General features: G+C 34.4%; 1 protein-coding gene across 1 annotated transcript; it reads right to left on the bottom strand.

The window, feature by feature from the left end:
• Window positions 1-644: 644 nt before the first annotated feature.
• On the bottom strand, window positions 645-24,286 carry LOC136040075 (coiled-coil domain-containing protein 124-like). The gene is made up of 6 exons (XM_065724150.1): window positions 24,154-24,286; window positions 17,880-18,037; window positions 15,386-15,577; window positions 9,010-9,104; window positions 5,153-5,321; window positions 645-919 (listed from the first exon to the last, which is right to left on the bottom strand). The coding sequence occupies exons 1-6, from the start codon at window positions 24,158-24,160 to the stop codon at window positions 701-703; spliced, it is 840 nt and encodes a 279-aa protein (XP_065580222.1). The 5' UTR covers window positions 24,161-24,286; the 3' UTR covers window positions 645-700.
• Window positions 24,287-25,139: the final 853 nt, after the last annotated feature.

The following is a 25,139-nucleotide window of genomic DNA, read 5'->3' on the forward strand; positions in this document are numbered from 1 at the left end:
CAATCTTTCTCTTAATATACACTTGGAAAGCGGGATTAAACTACATTTTTGGACAGCTTACTGTATGAGATACAGTCAGTTAGTTGTTTACCCAAAACAATTCGTACTCAATTTCTCTGGGAAACATATAGTTTTATTTCCTCCGTCTTTTGGTGTTTGTATTAAGTTTTAATGCTGCTCCTCACTTTCAGTTGAAAAAATATATTATTTTTTTTTTTAATCAGACTAAATTAATCATTTTATGAAACCAAAAGCATTATTGACGCCATAGAAAAGCTGCACATTATAAATATTAGTTAGGTAATTATTGGTTTCAATCCGTACTCTGCAATGGTTTATTCAAATGAGCGACCAGACCTAAAACCAAAGTGGTTATCAATGGCATCAATTCGCAAAAATGTTGAGGGAGTGGGGGAAAATGTATTCTTTAAATCTAGATGACAATTTTTTTCTGTAATAAAAATACCAAAAGTTTCTTTTCCCTTAATATGCCAAAAGGGATATTTTAAAAGTGTATGGGGCTAAATGTTCCCCAAAAAAAATAAATTTTATTTTTCGAGTAATCGGAAATTCTAAAAAAAAAATTAAGGATAGCCGAATCTCACAATTTGCCAGACAACTTTCTTATTTAAAAATGACTTACATAAAGCTAGTAAGTATTTATTAAAATTCACAGTAAGTCCCAAAAATAGAAAGTAATTTAACTCATTCGATCAAATTCTCTTTTCATTTTTCCAAGCAATTCTGGATGCTCCATCATTGTCGGGTCCTTCTTAAAGCGATCCCACTGCCATTCAATGAATGTGTTCAGGTCGTCCTCAGTCATCGTTGGATACCTTGGTCTGAAAATTTCCCAAGCTGTGGTCTTGAAACGGTCAAATACTCTTTCTGGAGTTTCGTTCAAAGGGTTTTCAAGTGACTAAAAGAAAAGACGAATATTAGTGTCGTTAAAAGTTTCAGAGTTTTAATTTTGAAACACAAAGTTTGACAAAGTAAAATTTTAGCTTAAAAATATTCGTTTTAAGTTTCATTAATTGATTTATAGTAATTGCTTTTGGTTTTTTTTTAACAAATTACTTGACTTTAATTCTGCTTGTTTCAAGCTGCAATATGGCTCTTTACTTTCATTTGACAAGTGTTTTTTATAAAGAAATTTATGCTAATCTTTTATTTGACCTAGGTTATTTTGGGTAGGAATATTTGTAAATTTTTCAATTTTTTTACTTAAGAACATGAGCACTAAATTGCAATTGAAATTTTGGCCAATTTTGATTTAGTCTAAAGGTTCAATTAGTCTTGTACAATAATTTTTAGCAACTTTCTGATTCATAGACCTAAAAAATTTGCCTCTGAAGTTCAGTTTTCAGATAATTACTTGAACTACAATGTTCTTTGTGTTAATAATTGAGTTTCAAACACGCCGTTGGATTAGGCTTGTTATTTCGAGTATAACGAAAAACTGATTATAAGATATACACGAGTGACAAAACATACTAAAACACAGGAGGGAATAGGAGAATGAAATCACCTAGAATACTAAACATCACGTGTCTAAATGATCCAAAAACAAATGTACAATACTAATATAAAATCACGGATTTTCTGCTCTACATTGATGTAATTTTATGACTGGACGATGTACTTCTAAAGCATTCGATCTAACGACATCTCAAAAGGAGTAGTGACGGGATCTTTTTCACTTCTAAAGTATTCGGTCTAACCCCCTTTTGTTTTACCAAAACCAAGATTTTAGGTCTTATCAACCCACCTAAATTTCTTAGTTTTATCCCAAGCACCAGATTTCAACTACAGCTTCATTTATAAAATGCTCATTAGGATAGGATAGGACAAAATCAACCTTAGTATTATAATAACGCAACTGATCATCTCCTAACCTTATACCAGGTCTACTTCAACCTTTACCTCAGAAACTGGACCAAACCGTGGGGGAGGGGATAATTTATCTGACCAATCAGCGGCCTTACATGAACCTTGGTCGATATAAATGGTTGGTAAATGTCGGAAAATTCGTGGTTTTTGCAGTATCAGCAACAAATGACATCTAATTGGTCGTTCCATGATATCTTTGCATACGTGGGTGCATTCCACGGCTCACTTACCATTTCTGATAATTTTTTTCGTCCCAAGGCACTTGGGACTCAATTATCATTCATGATAATTAGCTATTTGTTAGTATTTTTGTTCAAAAATGACAGACAACACAAAACTAAAGCGATTTGCGTTACTGTAAGTACGGAATTTACTAATATGTTTGCCTCTTATGTGTTATAAGTATTTTAGAGCTCCATTTTCTTCGTTGTCTACCATTTTAGGCTGAAGATAATAACAAATAATAATGTTCAGCGTAATAGCATATCACGTTAGAACATTATTAAGTTATAATGTTAAAAAGTTCTGGAGCCAGCCCATCTGAAAGAAACCCCTGAAAGAAAATCGGACGCTCTGAAATACCTCTGAAAACTAATGTTTGTAAACAACGAAAACCTGTATGGGCAGGCATAATCAGATACCTACTTTGATCATCTTATCAGTAAAATACTGACCATACTTTTACATACATATTTTTACCTTATTTTGATTGATTACAGGTATTCCCCGGAAATGTAGAAACATCTCCTTAAATGTGTAGTTTACAGTTAAATTTCAGTTATAGTTTTCACCCCACTTTCCATCCCCACAAAAGTGATGGTTCAGACTAGTTGTCTGACTCTGTGGGCAAACTCTGTGACACGAGTCTTTATATTGCCCTTAAGCCCCTCTGAAAGTACTAACTTGTAAATATTATTAAAAACAGACCGAATAAATATTGGCAATGTTCCAGAATAAAAGAGGAAGAATCACCATCAGCAAATTACAAGACTAGAAAAACAATTAAATATTCAAATCGTAAAAGATTAGGTCATTTTCACTTATCAAAACCCATAAAATGATTTATACATTTTAGATTTTTAGTAGACAGCGTTAAACTTCTCAAAGAAATAATTCAGAGGCTAAAAAATCATGACTACGATTTGTATTTTTCTGATTGGGGCTACCTGTGTCAATTGCTATCTATGCTTCAATAAAAAAACAAGAGCCAAGAGCTCATATGGTATGAGCTCTAGTAAAATTCTAAGAATCAATAGATTTCTTTAAAAGGAAAATCAGAGGCTTAATGCAGGTCGGGATTTCTGAGTCACGAGGTCCATCCAAATATCAAAATTCATTAAGATCCGATCACCCACTCGCAAGTTAGAATTACCAATATTTTTCTAATTTTTCCTCTCCCTTCAGCCCCCCCCCCCCCGATGGTCGAATCGGGGAAAACGACTTTATCAAGTCAATTTGTATAGCTACCTGACACGCCTACAAATTTTCATCGTCCTAGCACGTCCAGACGCACCGAACCCCACCACCTAATTCCACCAAAGAGAGCTGATCCAGTCCGGTTACGTCAATCACGTATCTACGACATTTATAAGCGTTTTCCAAGATTTCCGGTTTCCCCCTCCAACTCCCCCCAATGTTAACATATCTGGTCGGGATTTGAAATAAGAGCTCTGAGACATGAATTCCTTCTAAATATCAAATTTCATTAAGATCCGGTCACCCGTTCTTAAGTTAAAAATCTCAATTTTTCTAATTTTTTCCAAATTAACCCCCAGCTTCCCCAAAGAGAACGGATACGTACCAATTATGTCAATCTCGTATCTACAACTTGTGCTTATTCTTCCCATCAAGTTTCATCCCGATCTCTCCACTCTAAGCGTTTTCCAAGATTTCCGGTTTCCAAGATTTATGTTTTCCCCCTCCAGCCCCCTATGTCCCCGGATCCGATTCGAATTGAAAATGGAGCATCTGAGACATAAGATCCTTCTATATATCAAGTTTCATTAAGATCTAATCACCCATTCGTAAGATACCTCGATTTTCACGTTTTCCAAGAATTCCGGTTTCCCCCTCCAACTCCCTTCAATGTCACCGGATCTGGTCAGAATTTCGAATGAGAGTTCTAAAGCACAAGATCCTTCTAGATATCAAATTTTATTAAGATCTGATCACTCGTTCGTAAGTTACAAATACCTCATTTTTTCTAATTTTTCAAAATTACTCCCCCCCCTCAACTCCACCAAAGAGAGCGGATCCGGCCCGGTTATGTCAGTCACCTATCTTGGACTTGTGCTTATTGTTTCCACCAAGTTTCATCCTGATCTCTCTGCTTTAAGCGTTTTCCAAGATTTCCAGTCCCCCCCCCCTAATGACACTGGATCCAGTCAGAATTTAAAATAAGAGATCTGAGTTTCGAGATCCTTCTAAACATGAAATTTTTATTAAGATACGATCGCTCTTTCGTAAGTTAAAAATACCTCATTTTTTCTAAATTTTTAGACCCCCCCCCCAAATCCCCCTAAGCGTTTTCCAAGATTTTGTGTTCTCCCCCTCAATTCCCTCCAATGTCGCCGGATCCAGTCAGGATTTAAAATAAGAGCTCTGAGACATGATATCCTTTCAAACATCAAATTTCATTAATATCCAATCACTCCTTCGTAAGTTAAAAATACCTCATTTTTCATTTTTTTTTGAATTAATCACCACCACCCCCCAACTCCCCCAAAAAGAGCAGATCCGTTCCGGTTATATCAATCACAAATCTAGGACTTGTGCATATTTTTTCCCACCAATTTTCAACCCGATTCCTCCACTCTTAAGCGTTTTCCAAGATTTTAGGTTCCCCCCCCCCCCAACTTCCCCTTCACCAGATCCGGTCAAGATTTAAAACAAGAGCTCTGAGACACGATATCCTTCCAAATGTCAAATTTCATTAAGATCCCATCACTCGTTTATAAGTTAAAAATGCTTCATTTTTCTATTTTTTTCCGAATTAACCGGCGTTGACAAGACCAGGTTTATTTGTGGCAATTCCTTCTCGTTTAAGGTTACCTTCAATATGATATCTGTTCGTTTGCTTTTTTTTGCTAGTTTTTTTTTTGCTTTGAAGTAATTTTAGCAACTCTTTACTTCCGAACCTGAAAAGTACATGCAAACCTAAAAAAAAATACTACAAAGAGATAATGAATTGCTTGGGTTGCAACCTTGTGCTTTGCTGGTGGTAAAAAAAATGAAAAAAAAAATCAAATCAAGCTCTTCTCACCGTTAACCAAAGTCGATGTATCTGGTCCTTAGCCTCATTCAATCTTAGATTAGGATCATGCTTTCTCAACTTTTCTAGCATTTCATTTTCAAAGTCAATATATGCACTGTTTTGCAACTTTGATGGATGGAAATGCCTATGAGTTGGATCGTTTATTGGCTGGTGCAATCTGAAATTCAAAAAGTTGGAAAATTCAATAAGATTAACTTTTTTGGTCAACTCTCTATGTCCGCCTACAAAAGATGAATGTCAAAGAAATAAAAGAAGTAACACTAATTTTAAACCCACATCAAACAAGTTATAAAATTCACCAAAGAAATAAAAGAAGTAACATTAATTTTAAACCCACATCAAGCAAGTTATAAAATTCGTCACACAATAGAGAGAAAATATGAAACTAAAATTCACTGAAAGTAAAAAAAAAAGCGAACCAAATTATGATACGAGAAAAACAGGGATAATGCTTAAACCCACAACTTTCTGTGCAACAGGGTCATCTATGCTGTTATATTTGGGACATCAAATTATTAGCTATTTTACCATTACAGTGTCAACAGAGAAAATAAATAAAAAATTTAAACATCTATAATAACAACCAGATCTACTTAAACATCATTCTTTATCAAAACGGGATCTATATCCCACGTAATTCTGTCCTTTACAGAAAGAATTGTTTCGCAATAAAATAATTCATTTTATATTCAACTTTAGAAACAAATGCACCTCCACATGTCTGGAACTGTGAAGAACACAATAACTAATTTTATATTCATATTTAGGATCGAATGCACCACCACATTCCTGGAACTGTGAAGTACAAAATAAATAATTTTATATTTTTATTTAGGACCGAATGCACCACCGCATTTCTGGAACTGTGAAGCACAAAATAAATAATTTTATATTTTTATTTAGGACCGAATGCACCACCACATGTCTGGAACTGTGAAGTACAAAATAAATAATTTTATATTTTTATTTAGGACCGAATGCACCACCGCATTTCTGGAACTGTGAAGCAGAAAATAAATAATTTTATTATTCATATTTAGAATCGAATGCACCATTACATGTCTGGAACTGTGGAGCACAAAATGATCAATTTTATATTAATTTGATTATCTGAACCCTTAGCAATAACAAGAGGTCATGCTGAGATTAGATGTCATTTTCAACCCATTCGACAACAACGAGATGTCTAATAGAAAACATATATTTGGTATGTCCTGATATTGATTGCTACGTTACTGCTCTTAGACCAAGGCAATTGGGTCATGGAATGGACAATTACAAAGGTAGCTTCTCAATGTCGGGCTACGGTCTTGGCAATTGGTTTGGTAAGTTGTTTCGCTTTGCACTACCCCTAGCTAAAAAATACGTTGCTCCGGTTCCCGCAGATTTTACATCCTCTGCACTACACGATTAGGGGGGGGGGAATATTTGAAAAGAATGTTTCATAAAATCTCAGGTCCAGCACAGGACCCTTTTGCAAGCGATTGAAATCGTGACAAAGTGGAAAAGGTTTAAAAAGGTCAAGAAACATCTCATCACTAATCAGTCTCTACTCAGGTCTCTGAGAGCATACATTTTCAAATTTATTCCAATGAAGACTAAATCATAGATTTATCATCCACATTTACTGATCTAAAGGTTGTAGTGAGGCGAAATTCTGACAATCAAGCTCCCACCGCTACTGATGGATTACCTAAGAAAATTGTACACTACAAAATTTGTTTAGACAAATAAGTGTCTACATAAATGGAACATTGGTCAGCAACAGCAATAATCTATCAAACTATTCAAGCTGCATACAATTCATGTTATTGACTCCAAGGTCATATAAAAAATCGAGAGGTCAGGCGATGGGCTAAGAATATAGATTGGACGTTGATACTAATGGTTACCACAGTTAAGCGGTGAGTAAGGAGTATCATTTAGTTGTTAAAGTAAATCACGAAATATTTAATATACCTCAATGGATACCCCCAATGTTAAGATTGAAATAAAGTTACAATTCGCCCCATTCAATTTCATTTTGAGAAAAACACTTAATACAGCACCCAATCTCACTTCAGGAAGACTTCGTGCACATTCATGGGTAGAAAAGCTACCGTCCTGCTGTATGCATTTAGAAAACTAAGTTTAAAATTATAGAACACATACCTTTCAACAGTGAGCAGCTTTACAAAAAAAGACGATATTTCTATAACTTTCCACAGATTCAATTTTTATGCAACATAATCCTCAACCAGTAGGCTTTTGAAGGTAGCCAAACATAGTAAATTTTAAATGCTCATCCTAAAGGAATAACACAAGGGAAGCAACTGGCAAAAAAATTCACGCGCTAACCGACTGTGATCAATATGATTATGTTGCTTTCTGAGTCTTTACTTTTCACTGAAAACTTATTTTTGGGAAAATAGTTTTTAAAATTGATACCTTGCTCAATACATTGCGCTTCATGCCAAAGCTTTTTTTAGTACTTTTAAAAAAGCTTCTTATTCTAAATTAAACGGCCACTGTGTTTCAGGAATCGTTCTTTACAAAAATGGGACAAACATTCAATTTTAGCGTAAGGAGCAAGGTATCAAAGAGGGGGACAACTCCTTCATTTACGGAACAATTACCTTTAGTTTTCAATTTAAATATCGTTCCTTAATTTCAGTTGAAAAACTTGTTTTTATAATTACTTCGGAAACCCCTCCCTTCTCTGGAAAATTTTTCTTGGAACCCCCCCCCCCCCCCAGTGGGAAGCTGCTTCCACAGAAAATTCTTCCATGAACAATTTTCGCTGCAAAATTTTCCCATGGGAAGTTCTTCCCATGGAAAATTCCCCTGCACCACTTAAAATTCCCCAAACAACTCCAAAACCGCTGAAAATTTCCCCTGGAATATCTCCACGATCAAAGTTGAGTCAGCTAAAAGAAATTAAGACAAATAAAGAGAATTTCACATAGGTATTCTGCCGAATTCCCCAGTGTAAAATTTTCCCCTGAAACGTTCGCCCCAGAAAACTTCGCTCTCCAGGGAAATTCTCTCCATCGAACCCAACTCCAGAAGAAACGTACCCCTCAAAAAAATGTTTGTACACTTCCCAATAACAACTACTGTGCCTAAACAATGAGCAAATTTCATAAATTACAGAATTTTTCCCAGGGGTTGTGAGGGGTTATATTATGGGTAATAAGTGCCCTACAATCTTTTTTGTCACTTAAAGAGGGCACCAGAACTTTTGATCTCCGCTTCAATGCACCTCTCTAGATCTTATTGGGAAACTGGTTCGATACTATCACCTACGGAAAAAGAGAACATGCATCGGTGGTCTATCTTCTGGCAAAAAAAAAAATAAAACAAAAAACCATATTTTTGCTGATGAGAGCTTGAAACCTCAACAATAGAGTTCTCTGATAATCTAAATCTGATGGTGCAGGTTTGTTAAGATTTTTTTGCTTTTTGGGTGTGTTTCCTCCCTTTTTCAAACAAAAATATATATCAAGCTTGTAGCTTTTGATTGGTAACAGTAAACTGAATGAATGTTGTATAGTTGGATTCAGCACACAAAGTCATTTCTTTTGATGCTATTATCGGTGTCAAAATTCTCCTTCTTAGGGTTTCAATTTCAATTGCTATTGAGTCAGAGTCGCTCCTTCTTTACAGTTCGTTTCCACGAGCTTTTTGATATTTAATGTATGTTTTAAACTTTAAAATCCCTCTATACTTCAATTCAAAAACAAACTACATTTTCTAAGTTTAATTCACCAGGGAGACCTTTCTACTATTTCCATTCTATCATTTATTCTCTCTTTTCTATTCTTCTTACTATTTTATCCGTTTCTACTACAAGTTCAAAATCTTACGTCACATTCGCAATTTGTTCATCAAATCGTCTTGTGGCTTCATTTTCTATAGGGCTTCGACTTCTCATATCTGTGACAGGCACTCCGTGGACGAGCTAAAAAAGTATTTTGCGATAAGTCTCTTTCACTCTCTTTTTTTGTCTGTATTCCTTTTTTTTAACTTCAATCACTATGAAGAAAAGAGCAAGAATAGGAAGTGGACGGTTTTTTTATTTGGTTGGTACTATTATGGAAACTAGGATGAATTTTTGTATATCTACCGAAACAGTGATCAGTGACAAAATGGATTCGAAAAAGGTCGAACAATAAAAATATAAAATTTTATTGAGAAGTTAGATATTAGGTACTCTAATTAGGAAAAATATCCAAAATAAAGATTGGTTCTTGGTCTAGGAAAAAGCAAACCTTGTCGAGTGGTTTTCGCTTCAGTCCATTGATTTCACCCCTAAAGTCACTTCTATTCCCCATGGTCGACAACTTGGACCTACAACTCTCCAAAACAACGGGCTCAGATTTCAAGTCCTTTGTGTTACTATGACACAGTTTTCAGTTTTGGTTTTCTTTTTGGATTTGTTGCATATTTTTTCTGTCATAAGGAGCACAGCAAAGACAATGGGAAAACACAAAATCAAACTAGACCTACGTTGCCTGGGCAACGTGAAGTGTTGCCGCAACCTTTGTTCGGCTTTGCCGATTAAAGTGTTGCGAGAGCAACACTTTGGTTTTGTTTCTTCGCTATCGGTTAAATGCTGAAGTTGTCAAAACTATCAAAGCTTTCAAAACGGCATATTCAAAGAAGAACACAATCAGTAATCACATGATCAAATTCTTCAGCGTTGAAAAAACAACAGCAAAAGAATATCGGAAAAAGGGACTAAATTGAGTTTGCAGCCAGTTGAACTTTATCCTTTTCAATCGTAGACATCGTGACGGATGGAAACTTGGAACATTATCTTATATAATCTAGTTGGTATTATAAAGCTATCCGTAACTTTTCAGGATCAAATACCATAGATGTGCACCAATTTGCACAAATTTGTAGCCCCTCATGAACCTCCTCTAGCAACCCATTCTTGCTTACAAGTCCCTCTTCCGTGAGAGACAAAGAATAACACAATCAGTAATCAGATGATCAAAGGCTATTCCTCAGGGTTGAAAAAAAAAAAAATATTGTAAGAAGGGACTAAATTGACTTTGCAGGCAGTTGAACTTTATCCTTTGCACACCATAGGCTCTGGCTCGAGGACAAGCAAAAACCATCCTTTTTGGCCCCAGGCAAGAGTCGTACGGAGCTTTCCAAAATATAATGTCATATTCATCAATCCGGCCCGAGGTCCACACTAACAGCCGATTATTACTTACTAGGCCCCTAAATGTCACTTTGCAGCCGGTTGAACTTTATCCTTTTCAATCGTAGACATCGTGACGGATGGAAACTTGGAACATTATCTTATGTAATCTAGTTGGTATTATAAAGCTATCTGTAACTTTTCAGGATCAAAATACCATCAGGGACCCATAAATTTCCTGTAATGACTCGCCATCCAGGATCGCTTATTATTGGATGGCGAGTCATTACAGGAAATTTATGGGTCCCTGATTCCATAGATGTGTACCAATTTGCACAAATTTGTAGCCCCTCGTGAGCCTCCTCTAGCAACCGATTCTTACTTACAAGTCCCTCTCCCGGGATATACATCCAAGTTCACCGGAAACAAATAATGGGTACACCAACTAGCAAAAGTTCCAAACCCCTTGTCGCTGAAGTCATTGTAGCCTAACAGCCGATTATTACTTACAACTCCCCTACATGTCTTACAATCGGGAACCAAGTTGTTCTTACCATCAATTACACCAGAAACAGATAATAGGTACACCAATCAGCAAAAGTTGCAAACCCCTCATTGCCAAAGATGATTATAAGCTAATAATCGACTGTTGCTTGGAAGTCCCCTACATATCTCACAATTGGTATCGGCCTATTTTTGGTTCAAGTGTGTACCTTACCACTGAAGTTGCCAACCCCTTGAAACTTTCAAACTGGTGTATGTCATGAAGGAATTTTTGTAATAAAAAATGGATGACATATACTTTGATCAGCTCATCAAGGTCTATCGATTGTCATTGAAAAAAAAATTCTATCTGTCTTAGTTCAAAAGTTGACTTTTTTGCCGGAGGCCAACTTTCTAACACCACCACTTAGAAAGGAGCAAAGGATAAGCTCTAATTTCTTTAGCAATGAGAGAACGTTTAAAGTTTAAGAGGTATATCTGATACCATTTCTCTATTGCAATCCCAAGTAGAAAAAAAACAATGGTAAAGTCAGCTCAAATCACGAAAAGAAATGGCTAGAAACAATAGATGGCAGCACTTTCGGACCCGTGGGAAAATCGCACTTTTTTGTTTCTGTAAATTTTTCTATTTATCACTCAAAGAAGATATATTGGCTGTGGGGCCGGGGAACTACCGCATATATTTAACACTTATAGATTTTAGTCCATCTTCAATTTGAAACTGCTGCCTGCCTGCTTGCCTGCTAGAACGGAGCTTTCCACTCGAAAGCAGAAACATGGTTTGATGAAACGAAAGCTTGGCTGCACAACTTCAGATACTCCTCTCTGACATAGGCTATATAACTCCACTTCACTTCGCATACCATAGGCTCTGGCTCGAGGACAAGCAAAAACCATCCTTTTTGGCCCCAGGCAAGAGTTCTACGGAGCTTTCCAAAATGTAATGGCATATTCATCAATCCGGCCTGAGGTCCACACTTTCCGTAAAAACCGCACAGGTTAGACCCTTACCAGTTTCCAGGAATAAGCTGAGATCGGCGGCATAGGAAAAAAAAAAAAAAAAAACCGGGACAAAACCAAAGTGTTGCTCTCGCAACACAATGAGGAAGTAAATCTCTTCTAGATTTACATTATGCTGATGATTTAAGTATCCTAGATAAAAATGTTCTCAGAATGAATCAACTATCACAGGCTTTGCGAATTCTTGGAGTAGCCGTCCAAGATCTATATATATATATATATATATATATATATATATATATATATATATATATATATATATATATATATATATATATATATATATATATATATATATATATATATATATATATATATATATATATATATATATATATATATATATATATATATATATATAATATATTATAAATATATATAATATATATATATATATATATATATATATATATATATATATATATATATATATATATATATATATATATATATATATATATATATATATATATATATATATATATATATATATATATATTATAAATAAATATATATATATATATATATATATATATATCTATATATATAAAAATAAGTTGTCTGTGTGTGGATCTGTGGATGGATCAGGTGACGTCACCTGAAAAAACTGGATCAGGTGACGTCAAAACTGAAAAAACTAAAAAAAGGCAAAAACTACAAAAAAAACTAAAAACTAATAAAAAAAATAAAAAGCTAAAAAACTAAAAAAACTAAAAAAAGGCAAAAACTACAAAAAAAACTAAAAACTAATAAAAAAGCTAAAAAACTAAAAAAGCTAAAAAAAAGGCAACAACTACAAAAAAAAACTAAAAACTAATAAAAAAAATAAAAAAGCTAAAAAACTAAAAAAACTAAAAAAACTAAAAAAAGGTAAAAAACTAAAAAAAAACTAAAAACTAAAAAAAACTAAAAAAAAGGAAAAAACTGAAAAATAAGCTAAAATAAAGGTAAAAACCAATAAAAAACTAAAAAAAAAACTGAAAAAACTAAAAAAAGGCAAAAACTACAAAAAAAAACTAAAAACTAATAAAAAAAGTAAAAAAGCTAAATAACTAAAAAACTAAAAAAACTAAAAAAAGGTAAAAAACTAAAAAAACTAAAAATAAAAAAAAACTAAAAAAAAGGAAAAAACTGAAAAATAAGCTAAAATAAAGGTAAAAACCAATAAAAAACTAAAAAGCAAAAAAGGAAAAAACTAAAAAAAATTTTCATCTAAAAAACTAAAAAAAAACTAAAAAAGGTAAAAACTAAAAGAACTAAAAAAGAAAAAAATAAATGACGACACTCAAAGAGAAAGCGACCAGGACAAAAGGAATGTTCGATTAGCAATCAACAAAGCACCGGGACACAGGGAGTATAAATGACGACCAGGACATAAGTAAAAAAAAAAAAACTATCTATATATATAAAAATAAGTTGTCTGTGGATCTGTGGATCGTGGATCAGGTGACGTCACCTGAAAAAACTGGATCAGGTGACGTCAAAACTGAAAAATCTAAAAAAAGGCAAAAACTACAAAAAAAACTAAAAACTAATAAAAAAAATAAAAAAGCTAAAAAACTAAAAAAACTAAAAAAAGCAAAAACTACAAAAAAAACTAAAAACTAATAAAAAAGCTAAAAAACTAAAAAAACTAAAAAAAAGGCAAAAACTACAAAAAAAACTAAAAACTAATAAAAAAAATAAAAAAGCTAAAAAACTAAAAAAACTAAAAAAACTAAAAAAAGGTGAAAAACTAAAAAAACTAAAAACTAAAAAAAACTAAAAAAAAGGAAAAAACTGAAAAATAAGCTAAAATAAAGGTAAAAACCAATAAAAAACTAAAAAAAAACTGAAAAAACTAAAAAAAGGCAAAAACTACAAAAAAACTAAAAACTAATAAAAAAAAGTAAAAAAGCTAAAAAACTAAAAAAACTAAAAAAACTAAAAAAACTAAAAAAAGAAAAAACTAAAAAAAATAAAAAATAAAAAAAAACTAAAAAAAAGGAAAAAACTGAAAAATAAGCTAAAATAAAGGTAAAAACCAATAAAAAACTAAAAAGAAAAAAAGGAAAAAACTAAAAAAAATTTTCATCTAAAAAACTAAAAAAAACTAAAAAGGTAAAAACTAAAAGAACTAAAAAAGAAAAAAATAAATGACGACACTCAAAGAGAAAGCGACCAGGACAAAAGGAATGTTCGATTAGCAATCAACAAAGCACCGGGAGACAGGGAGTATAAATGACGACCAGGACATAAGTAAAAAAAAAACTAACAAAACTAAAAAGAAGGTAAAAACTACAAAAAAACTAAAAAGAAAAAAAAACTAAAAACTAATAAAAAAACTAAAAAATCTAAAAATCTAAATAAACTAAAAAAGAAAAAAAAAGGAAAAAAATAAAGGAGAAAAACAAAACTAAAAAACGAATGTATATACAGACCGGTACACCGGGATACAAATGACGACCGGGACACAGGGAATATAAATGACGACCGGGACACAGGGACACAACTACAACGGGGACACCGGGGGAAACAGGGGGATATAAATGACGACCGGGACAAAAAAACTAAAAAGAAAAAAAAACTAAAAACTAATAAAAAAACTAAAAAATCTAAAAATCTAAATAAGCTAAAAAAGAAAAAAAAAGGAAAAAAATAAAGGAGAAAAACAAAACTAAAAAAACGATTGTATATACAGACCGGGACACCGGGATACAAATGACGACCGGGACACAGGGAATATAAATGACGACCGGGACACAGGGACACAACTACAACGGGGACACCGGGGGAAACAGGGGGATATAAATGACGACCGGGACACCGGGACAGGGAATGGTCGATTAGCAATCACCATCAACAAAGCTCAAGGGCAATCATTAGAATCATGAGGTATAGATCTGAATACAGATTGTTTTCCCATGGACCATTATATGTTGCATGTTCAAGAGTCGGTAAACCTGACAATCTATTTATATGCAAAGACAATGGGACAGCAAAGAATGTTGTATATTCGCAAGTTTTACGTAGTTAAAACCATATATATATATATATATATATATATATATATATATATATATATATATATATATATATATATATATATATATATATATATATATATATATATATATATATATATCTATCTATATTCACAGGTGGGACATAGGGACACAACTACAATGGCGCGTAACTATTATGGCGCGTAACGACTTACGCGCGCGGGGGGGCTTGGGGGGGGGCGCGAAGCGCCCCCACCAACTAGGTGTTGGGGTGGCGCGAAGCGCCACCCCAACAGCTAGTATATTATAAATATATATATATATATATATATATATATATATATATATATATATATATATATATATATATGTATATATATATATACATATATTATAAATAAATATATATATATATATATATATATATACATATATATATATATATATATATATATATATATATATATATATATATATATATATATATATATATATATAAATAAATACTACTTTGACGAATTTACAACCTCCCCTCATAAAAGCTAGGTAGATATCTGGTGCCAGGACTGTTTGTCTTACTTGTAGGTCTGCAGGCTTAGGATGGCTAAAGAGTTCACGATGCCTTTGCTCTTGCTGAACTTTCTCATGCTCTTGCTTGTGTCTTGGAGTATGACTTTTCTCTCTTAAGATAGCTTGCGTCTCTCTGTCTAAAAATCGGTTTGTCTCTTCTTTTTTGTGAGCTTTTCGTTCATTCCTTCTATCTACTTCGGCCTATAAATATTCGAAAATCAGCAACAATTTGGATTAACCAAATTAATCGTTTAATAAAGTAATTTTTACCCTATAGGTAGTCATCAAAGGAAGGACGTGGAAAATACACTTCAGATTTAATTATTTCTCATTTAACTTATATTCAAGATCTTTTCAAATATCAAAACTCAAATTTCTTTTTTCCAGTGAATAGAAAATTCAGGACCAATAAGGACCGGCTTAATAGAAAACATTTATAAATAAAATAAGTCTAAAGCAGATGAAATATCACAAAGAAATTAGGCCCTAGCTCTAGGTTTCCTAACTCAGGTTGCCTAAGAACTGGTGTCATTAGGAGAGAGTGGTGGTATTTTATCTAACTAATGAACTGACGTCAATGGAGGAAGAGGATAGGTAATCTTTGCTCCCATCGGTTTGCCTCTAGATATTCAATGATACATTCCCCCCCCCCAAGTTTTTGTGATTTTTTGACATTGAAATTCAATTTACTGAAAAGTAAATTCATAACTTCGTAACTTTCTTGGATAATTTTGTACGATTTTATAAGAGCTTTTTTAGCTTTAGTTTTTTTTCGTTTTTCAGTTTGAATCAAAATTGATTTTTCGTTTTCGAAGCCATAAGGCCCTTAATTAAAATAGAAAGATAATCGTATAATATAGCCCCTCGGAGTATGCAGTTCAGTTTGTACATAGTATTTTTGAAAACTTGCCCTTTTCTGTTTTTAGGTATTGTTGAAGTTTGTGTTTGTTTATTCATTACATGATTAACAATAGGCGTATTGCTCTTGGTAATCTACCTACGTAATCAATAATTCTCTGCAACTGCCAACCTTTACTAACAATCTCTGGCTGTGAAAGCAATTGCAAGACGTTGGGCAATGAGTACCTGAAGCCTGAGTCCAAGCGAGTATTTTTGATTATACATAGAGTACATTGAGCTGAAACGACGACAGGTTTTTCATGTAATTTCATATATCCTTTTCAAGAAAGTGGGAAAAAAATCCAAAGACTCCAAACATTTTGATCGTAAAATAGAAAATCATCATCAGGAAACTAATTGTCGCAGCATTGAGGGAATATACCTTAAAATTGAATTATTTATATCTACGAGTCTGGTCCTAGCTTAAGCAAAGCTAAAGTAAATTTGACTGAACTAATTAAATACTTGATCAGATTTTCACAGATGGCGCATCAAGGATTATTTATAATATATAAGAAATTTTATAAGCTTTGGTATTGATATTAGCCTCGGATTCAGCCTCAATATTACATTAGCTTAGAGAAATTACTAGACATAAGAACTAAATTTTCTCATTTTCATTGAGATGACCACTAATCTGGGGAATGGGGTGGTAGACAATGAAATTTCTCGCTAGATTTTCAAGAATACCTTTTCATTTCATTGAAAAAAAACCTTTTCCCTAGATATCGAAAAATACGCTTTTCTGTATGTTTATTTTTTTATCCAATAAAAATATTCATCCCCTCTATTTTCGTCAACTGGCACCAATATTTACTTGGTTTTATATTTATTTGGTTTTATTATTTGGTTTTATTTATTTGGTTATTTGTTATGGTTTGATTTCAATAATTCAGCCAGCGCCATTTATAACTAATATTTTGTATCATCGTATTTTCAGTAATTTCTCATTTTATTATTGTTGTATAAGTTGAAACAAAAACTAAGACGGCCAGGCAAGAGTATCTTTCATTGCCAAACATTTTATGCGGAATGCACGATTTCTTCTTGGGCGGTTTTCCCGACAGATCTATCTCTTTTTCAAGTCTGACAGAACAAATCCCATGTTGAAATTGTCCCTTCCCCCTTATTAGCATGGTTTTAAAATGAAATTTGAATATCAAAGATTAGCTTGGTTATCTCAGACGAAAGAAAACAATTTTTTCCAGGAGGGGAATGAGGAGTCCTTGGGGTCAATCATAAGTTCTCCTCGTAATCTGTGCTTTCCTGGGAGTTACCCATGGTTTAAGGGCCTGTCAGGGGATCTCTGGCCTATAAATCCAGTTTTTAGTCTTTTTACTAGTTCTGATTTACTAGTTCTGAACTATGTAAAATTTCGTTTTCCGGGAAGGAAAAATAGAATTCTGATAATTCTAACGAAAACACTGAAGCGGAAAAAGTAATAAAAACGGAAATTATACTAAAAACTCTACGATTGCGAATAAACTAATACCACTCAGACCGAACTCATTCTGAAACACCTGGAATAAATCACTTCACGATGTACCAGACAAGGTCGGCTACAATATTATAATCGAATACTTTTACATAGTAGCCATCGTACCTTCCGTTCCTCCTTTTTTCTTAAGATTTTATCATCATCATGAAAAGCTGCCTTTTCTTCTTCTTCTCGTCGTACTTCTTCTGCCCGTACGCCAGCAAATCCAGCCTCGGCTTCTCGTGCCCGTTCATCAAGTCCAGTAAACTGAGATCTGTAGTTATCTAAAAAGAAAATAGATCTGCTTACTTTACAGACGTACTAATTTATGTATAAAGACAATATGGGATGTTCCAGAAGCCGAATATCATTAACTTTAACTGTTATATGATCTTAATCCTAAAATGGTTAATAGCCACTAGTTCTTCCACAGGGGCTCATAATATTAACATTTAAGTTTCTTCAATATTTTAATACAAAGAATTCATTTTGTTTTATTATCTGGTATTCTGAAATGCGGATAAATTAATAAGCATCGTTAATATTAAACATGAGGTGGCTAACGTTCTGCGGATGAAAGATGACAAATTTCCCAATGATCATCGTTTTCAGACAACCATTTTGGATCAAACGAAAAGTAGGCCATCCCTAAATTGGGTGGAAGGTCACAAGGAAGGTTTTGAGGGAAATAGGAACTACTGGGGAGGGTGTAAAGAGGGAGGCTCTAAATATATTAGGATGGAGGAGCCTATGTAGCTGTGTTAGCTCCAGGCGGCTTGGTAATGCAGTTAATTATTATTTTTAGTACTAGTAGCATCAGAACGCACCCTATGCTTAGCGAGCTTTTTGCGCATTTTCTTTCATGCCACCAACAAAGATTTCCTAACGCCCCATTCACGATAAGATTTTGTTAATACTGAAGTCTAGCTAGCACTAATTCAAACCAATAAGAATTTTTCATAAAATTTATCAGCCAATTATAAAATTTTACGAAAGTTAACTCGCTAAAATTGGCTCTAGGTAAACATTGACGTTAATAAAATCTCACTGTGAATGCGCCTTAAGGTGTTTGAAGTAGGAAAAATGATTCTTAAAGTCTGCGGCTCTAGTATCATTTTCATTTGCTCGCATTTTCCATACAATCCAACACCTATTAGATACCAAACTCTGGTGTTGTCTATGGTTATATCAGGTGTTACTTTATCTATGGTGAAGTTTATTACTTATCTCTGGTGTTACAAATAGTTTTCATACCACACCGAAACTGATGCTTTTATGTCAGACCCCATTGAACACATCTGACTTGTCTGTTAGTTCAATTTATTACATAGTACAATGTTTGTGCTATGTTTTTTTGTTTTGAGAGCTTTCAGTACCTTACTTCACAAACCAACCCCCTTCTCTTTCCCTTATTAGCTTTGAATGTGAAAAAGTTGTTCCTTCTTATATTCTCCCGAATAGGCAAAAGCTGTCCTACAGTGACAGAGCTTCAAACATTTAAGGAACCCATATCCTGCCCAGCTGACCGATTTGTTCGATTTTTTGGGGTACTATTGGGTACTTGGGTACTTTGGGTATATCTTTTCTATTTTTTTTTTGATATTTTTAAGTATTTTTTTTTTAAGTAGGGGGTTCGGAGACCAGTTGTGCTCGGGTGAGGATTGGTGAGCAGAATCTAAATATATTTTAAGTGTGTATGTATTTACTAGTTATTTATATTTTTTTGTTTTTTTCCCAAATAACGGGCCATTGAGCCCTTTGGGATATTTTGTTTATAAATGGAAGTATATTGACAATAAAAGGAACTTGAGCTTGAATTACATTCTAAGAGCTTACACTCAACTGAGATCCCAGGGGATCACTGAGGTCCCAAAAATCATTTCTGTCCTCAAGATAACTCATAAAAAAAGAAACATAAAAGCAATACTTTCTAAATGGTACCCTAAAAAGTTAAAAAAACAAGTTAAAAAACAAGTTAACAAGTTAGGACCTAAATAAATATAGAATACAGACCTCGCCCCGCTGCCCGCGGGGCTCATCAACTAATACGCTTCGCTCTATAGGTATGTTACCTGTAAGCAAGCCCACTTTACGCATTTTTAGTTTGCACCATGGAGGAGGAGTTCAACCAGAAATGGATGCGCTTCTAGAATTGGCATTTCTAAGTACTATAAAGTGGATACTATGCTGCTTTGCAGCATAGTATCCAGATTAGACAGCTTGTGATGAAACTAAAGTTAGGAAAGGAAACTTTCAGGGGTGGGTCTACAGGCTAAAGTATGTCCCAGGAAGGTATTTTGAAGTACCTACCTCCACTCCTTCTCCCTTTAAGGGGCACTGACCTTAATGACCTTTAAAATATGTGTGTTATAAAAGTGAAACCTTGCAAGATGAATCTTCTGCTTAATTAAAGTACAACAAAATTGTTTTCAGCTTCACAACTTTGCTCAATCCCATTTTATAAGGTTTTAAAGATATTCAAATACATTTCCTAAATTCTGAAAAAAACATTGATATGGCCCAAAAGTCTACTCAAATAACAGGAATTGCATTTTCAGATCTAAAGGCAGATAAAAAGCAACTGGAAACTGAAAATTAAGGTAAAATATGTTTTGTCAAAATTACAATAGGTAATTAGACCTGTATGATAGACCTGTCATGTAGGCAAATTTCAGGACCCTCTAGAGGGACGAGTGGAGGTGGGTACTTTAGAATACCTTCCCCGGATATACTTTAGCCTTTAGACCCATCCCTGAAAGTTTCATTTTCCTAACCTAACCCCTTTCCGAGATAGCCAAAAGTCACTTAACTAGAATTTTACCAAAACAAGAGCTAAGAGCTCATATGGCACTTGTGACGAGGCGAAAAGAGCTAAGTGCCAAGACATCATATGGTATGAGCTCTAACAAAATTCTATAAATCAACAGATTGATTTAAAAAGGAAAATAAGAGGCTTCATGCCGGTCAGGATTTAAAATAGGAGCTCTGAGTCACGATGTCCTTCTAAATATCAAAATTCATTAAGATCCGATCACCCACTCGTAAGTTATAAATAACCTAATTTTTTCTAATTTTTCCTCTCCCTTTAGCCCCCCAGATGGTCGAATCTGGGAAAACGACTTTATCAAGTCAAATTGTGCAGCTTCCTGACACGCCTATCAATTTTCATCGTCCTAGCACGTCCAGAAGCACCAAACTCGCCAAATCACTGAGCCCCTCCCCCCAACTCCCCCAAAGAGAGTGAATCCAGTACGATTCTGTCAATCACGTATCAAGGACATTTGTTTATTCTATCCACCAAGCTTCATCCCGATTCCTACACTCCAAGTGTTTTTCCAAGATTTCCCCCTCCAACTCCCCCCAATGTCAAACGATCTGGTCGGGATTTGAAAAAAGAACTTTAAAGCACAAGATCTTTCTAAATATCAAATTTCATTTAGATCTGGTCACCCTTTCGTAAGTTACAAATACCTCAATTTTCAAAATTACCCCCCTTCCAATTCCACCAGAGAGAGCAGATCCGGTCCGGTTATGTCAATCACGTATCTTAGACAGGTTTTTATTCTTCCCGTCCAATTTCATCCTGATCTCACCGCTTTAAGTATTTTCTAAGATTTCCGGTCCCCCCAACCACCCCCCCCCCCCAATTACGCTTGATCCGGTTGAGATTTAAAATAAGAGATCTGAGTTACGAGGTCCTTCTAAATATGAATTTTCATGAAGATCCGATAACTCCTTCGTAAGTTAAAAATACGTCATTTTTTCATATTTTTCAGAATTAACCCCCCCCCAATAGATCGGATCCGTTCCAATTATGTAAATCATGTATGTAAGACTTCTGCTTATTTTTCCCACCAAGTTTCATCCCGATCCCTCCAATCTAAGCGTTTTCCGTGATTTTAGGTTTCCCCTCCCCAAACTTCCCCCAACGTCACCAGATCCAGTCAGGATTTAAAATAAGAGCTTTGAGACACGATATCCTTCTAAATATCAAATTTAATTGAGATCCGATAACCCGTTCGTAAGTTAAAAATACCTCATTATTTCTAATTTTTCAGAATTAACACTTCCCCCAAACTACCCCAAAGAGAGCGGATCCGTTCCGGTTATGTCAATCATGTATCTAGGATTATTTTTTCCACCAAGTTTCATCCCGATCCCTCGACTCTAAGTGTTTTTCAAGTTTTAGGTTTCTCCCTCCCAACTCCCCCCCCCCCAATGTCACCAGATCTGGTTGGGTTTAAAATAAGAGCTCTGAGCCACGATATCCTTCTAAATATCAAATTTGATTGAGATCCGATTACCTGGTCGTAAGTTAAAAATACCTCATTTTTTCTAATTTTTCAGAAATACCCCCCCCCCCCCAACTATCCCAAAGAGAGTGGATCCGTTCCGTTTATGTCAATCATGTATCTAGCACTTGTGTTTATTTTTCCCACCAAGTTTCATCCCAATCCCTCCACTCTAAGTGTTTTCCAAGTTTTAGGTATCCCCCTCCCAACTCCCCCCCCAATGTCACCAGATCCGGTCGGGATTTAAAATAAGAGTTCTAAGAAACGATATCCTTCTAAACATCAAATTTCATTGCGATCCGATCACCCGTTCGTAAGTTAAAAATACCTCATTTTTTCTAATTTTTCAGAATTACTCCCCCCCAACTACCCCAAAGAGAGCGGATCCGTTCCGATTATGTCAAACATGTATCTGGAACTTGTGCTTATTTTTCCCATCAAGTTTCATCTCAATCCCTCCACTCTAAGTATTTTCCAAGATTTTAGGTTCCCCCCTCCAACTCCCCCCAATGTCATCAGATCCAGTCGGGATTTAAAATAAGAGCTCTGAGACACAATATCATTCCAAACATCAAATTTCATTAAGATCCCATCACCCATTCATAAGTTAAAAATACTTCATTGTTTCTATTTTTTCCGAATTAACCGGCCCCCACTCCCCCCAGATGGTCAAATTGGGAAAATGACTATTTCTAATTTAAGCTGGTCCCGTCCCTGATACGCCTGCCAAATTTCATTGTCCTAGCTTACCTGGAAGTGCCTAAAGTAGCAATACCGGGACCGACAGACAGACCGACCGACAGACTGACAGAATTGGCGATTGCTATATGTCACTTGGTTAATACCAAGTGCCATAAAAATGGCCAAAAGTAGCGCTTGTACATGTGGAAAGGATTATCAAAAAGTTTCATGGTGCATAATTAAGACTCATAAATCTAGTTATTGTGACTAAAGTATGTCACGGGAAGGTATTTAAAATTCTAGTTAATTGACTTCTTGTTATCTTGGAAAGGGTTTAGGTTAGGAAAATGAAACTTTTAGGAATGGATTACGGGCTAAAGTATGTCCCGGGAAGGTATTTTGAAGTACCCACCTCCACTCCTTCTCCCTCTAGAGGGCCCTGAAATTTGCCTACATGACAGGTCTATACCTATTGAAATTTTGACAAAACAACATTTTACCTTAATTTTCAGTTACCAGTTGCTTTTTCTCTACCTTTAGTTCTGAAAATGCAATTCCTGTTATTTGAGTAGAATTTTGAGACATATCAATGTTTTTTTTTCAAAATTTAAGAAATGTATTTGCATATCTTTAAAACCTTATAAAATGGAATTGAGCAAAGTTATGAAGCTGAAAACAATTTTGTTGTACTTCAATTAAGCAGAAGATCTATTTCGCAAGATTTCACTTTTATAACACACATTTTAAAGGTCATCAAAGGTCAGGGCCATCTAGAGGGAGAAGGAGTGGAGGTAGTTGCTTCAAAATACCTTCCCGAGACATACTTTCGTCTGTACATTCATCCCTGAAAGTTTCATTTTCCTAACCTAAACCCTTTCTCAGATAGCAAGAAGTCAATTAACTAGAATTTTACCCAAAATTGTTTTCAGCTTCATAACTTTGCTCAATTCCATTTTAAAGGTTTTAAAGATCTGCACAAAGATTTCCTGAATTTGGAAAAAAAAAACATTGATATGGCTCAGAATTTTGCTCAAATAACAGGAATTGCATTTTCAGAACTAAAAGCAGAGAAAAGGCTACTAATAACTGAAAATTAAGGTAAAATGTTGTTTTGTCAAAATTTCAATAGGTATAGACCTGTCATGTAGGCAAATTTCAGGGCCCTCTAGAGGGAGAAGGAGTGGAGGTGGGTACTTTAAAATACCTTCCTGGGACATACTTTAGCCTGTAGACCCATTCCTGAAAGTTTCATTTTCTTAACCTAAACCCTTTCCGAGATAGCAAGAAGTTAATTAACTAGAATTTTACCAAATTTTTTAATTAACATGCCAACCTCCTTATTCTTTTCCACTATTGGAAACCCGAGACTATGAAGTAAAGAAACTTTACTAAAGCAACCTATATTAAATAAAAAATACACCATTTACCGTTCATAGTTTTGGTATTTTCCACATTGAACAACACAAACAAGCTGGCCACATCGGAAATCTACCGCAATGCAATCATCAGCAACTGCGTTGATAAAACGTTTTCCAAGCATTATGAAGTAATACGGGACTTTGGATCTCAAACTCAGTTAAATCCCACCCTATTAAGAACATCACAAAATTAATTTGAGAATTAGGAGAGAAGGGAGGAGGGAGGTTTGAACACTGGCTTAGCGGGAGAGTGAGGAGCACATGAATGGAGTTTCAAAACACACTTTTCAAATAAGACAGTAGTTAACGTGTATCGCAACTACACGTAAGATTTTGTAAATCATGACAGTTTAAAACCATATAGAAATAAAATAAGATGCCAAAAGAACATATAGAGGAAACATCACTAGCAAACATGAAAATAAAGCCAAGTAGATACAAAAAATTGGAATCTGAATTTTTCAATATTTTCAAATGAGCTGTCAAGACTTTAGCAGTAAAAAGAAGCCCCCCCCCTTCATTTCTAATGTCATAGCTTTCTTTCGCCGATAGAAATTAAATGATTTTTCTATGAACGAGCCCTCACTGTCAGTAAATCTATAAGGGTTGACCCCCTTGGATCTCCCTAACTTCCACCTAGATTTATACGAATTAGTATAACAAGTCTTTACCATTTTAGACGATGGCAACTCTGCTCTAACTCCTCAGTCTCCTTGTCTCCAACTCCCAGTATCATATACGTGCAATTACTCACTTGCATACAGACTCACTGCATATTAATTACATATAATTAAAAATAAATATTAATTGCATGCAACTAATAATTGACAAACAGTAAAATAATTAGCAACAAAAATGACTAATATTCCTGCACGGCATTAACACCATATAGCCTTTAAAACTGATTTTTACACCAAGAATAATCGGTACTTGTATGGAATACCCCCTACATAATATTCTTCTAATTTGTTTTTCTGACGCTCAATCCTAATGAA

Source organism: Artemia franciscana, chromosome 20, assembly GCF_032884065.1.
Source record: "Artemia franciscana chromosome 20, ASM3288406v1, whole genome shotgun sequence".
Lineage (NCBI taxonomy): Eukaryota > Metazoa > Arthropoda > Branchiopoda > Anostraca > Artemiidae > Artemia > Artemia franciscana.

Excerpts from the sequence above, each read along its gene's own strand:
- LOC136040075 (XM_065724150.1), bottom strand. Across the intron at positions 5,322-9,009 it reads GAACAAATTGCGAATGTGAC|ATTGCACCAGCCAATAAACG; the intron begins GTAAGATTTTGA and ends TTTGAATTTCAG. Across the intron at positions 920-5,152 it reads TACATCGACTTTGGTTAACG|TCACTTGAAAACCCTTTGAA; the intron begins GTGAGAAGAGCT and ends CTTTTCTTTTAG.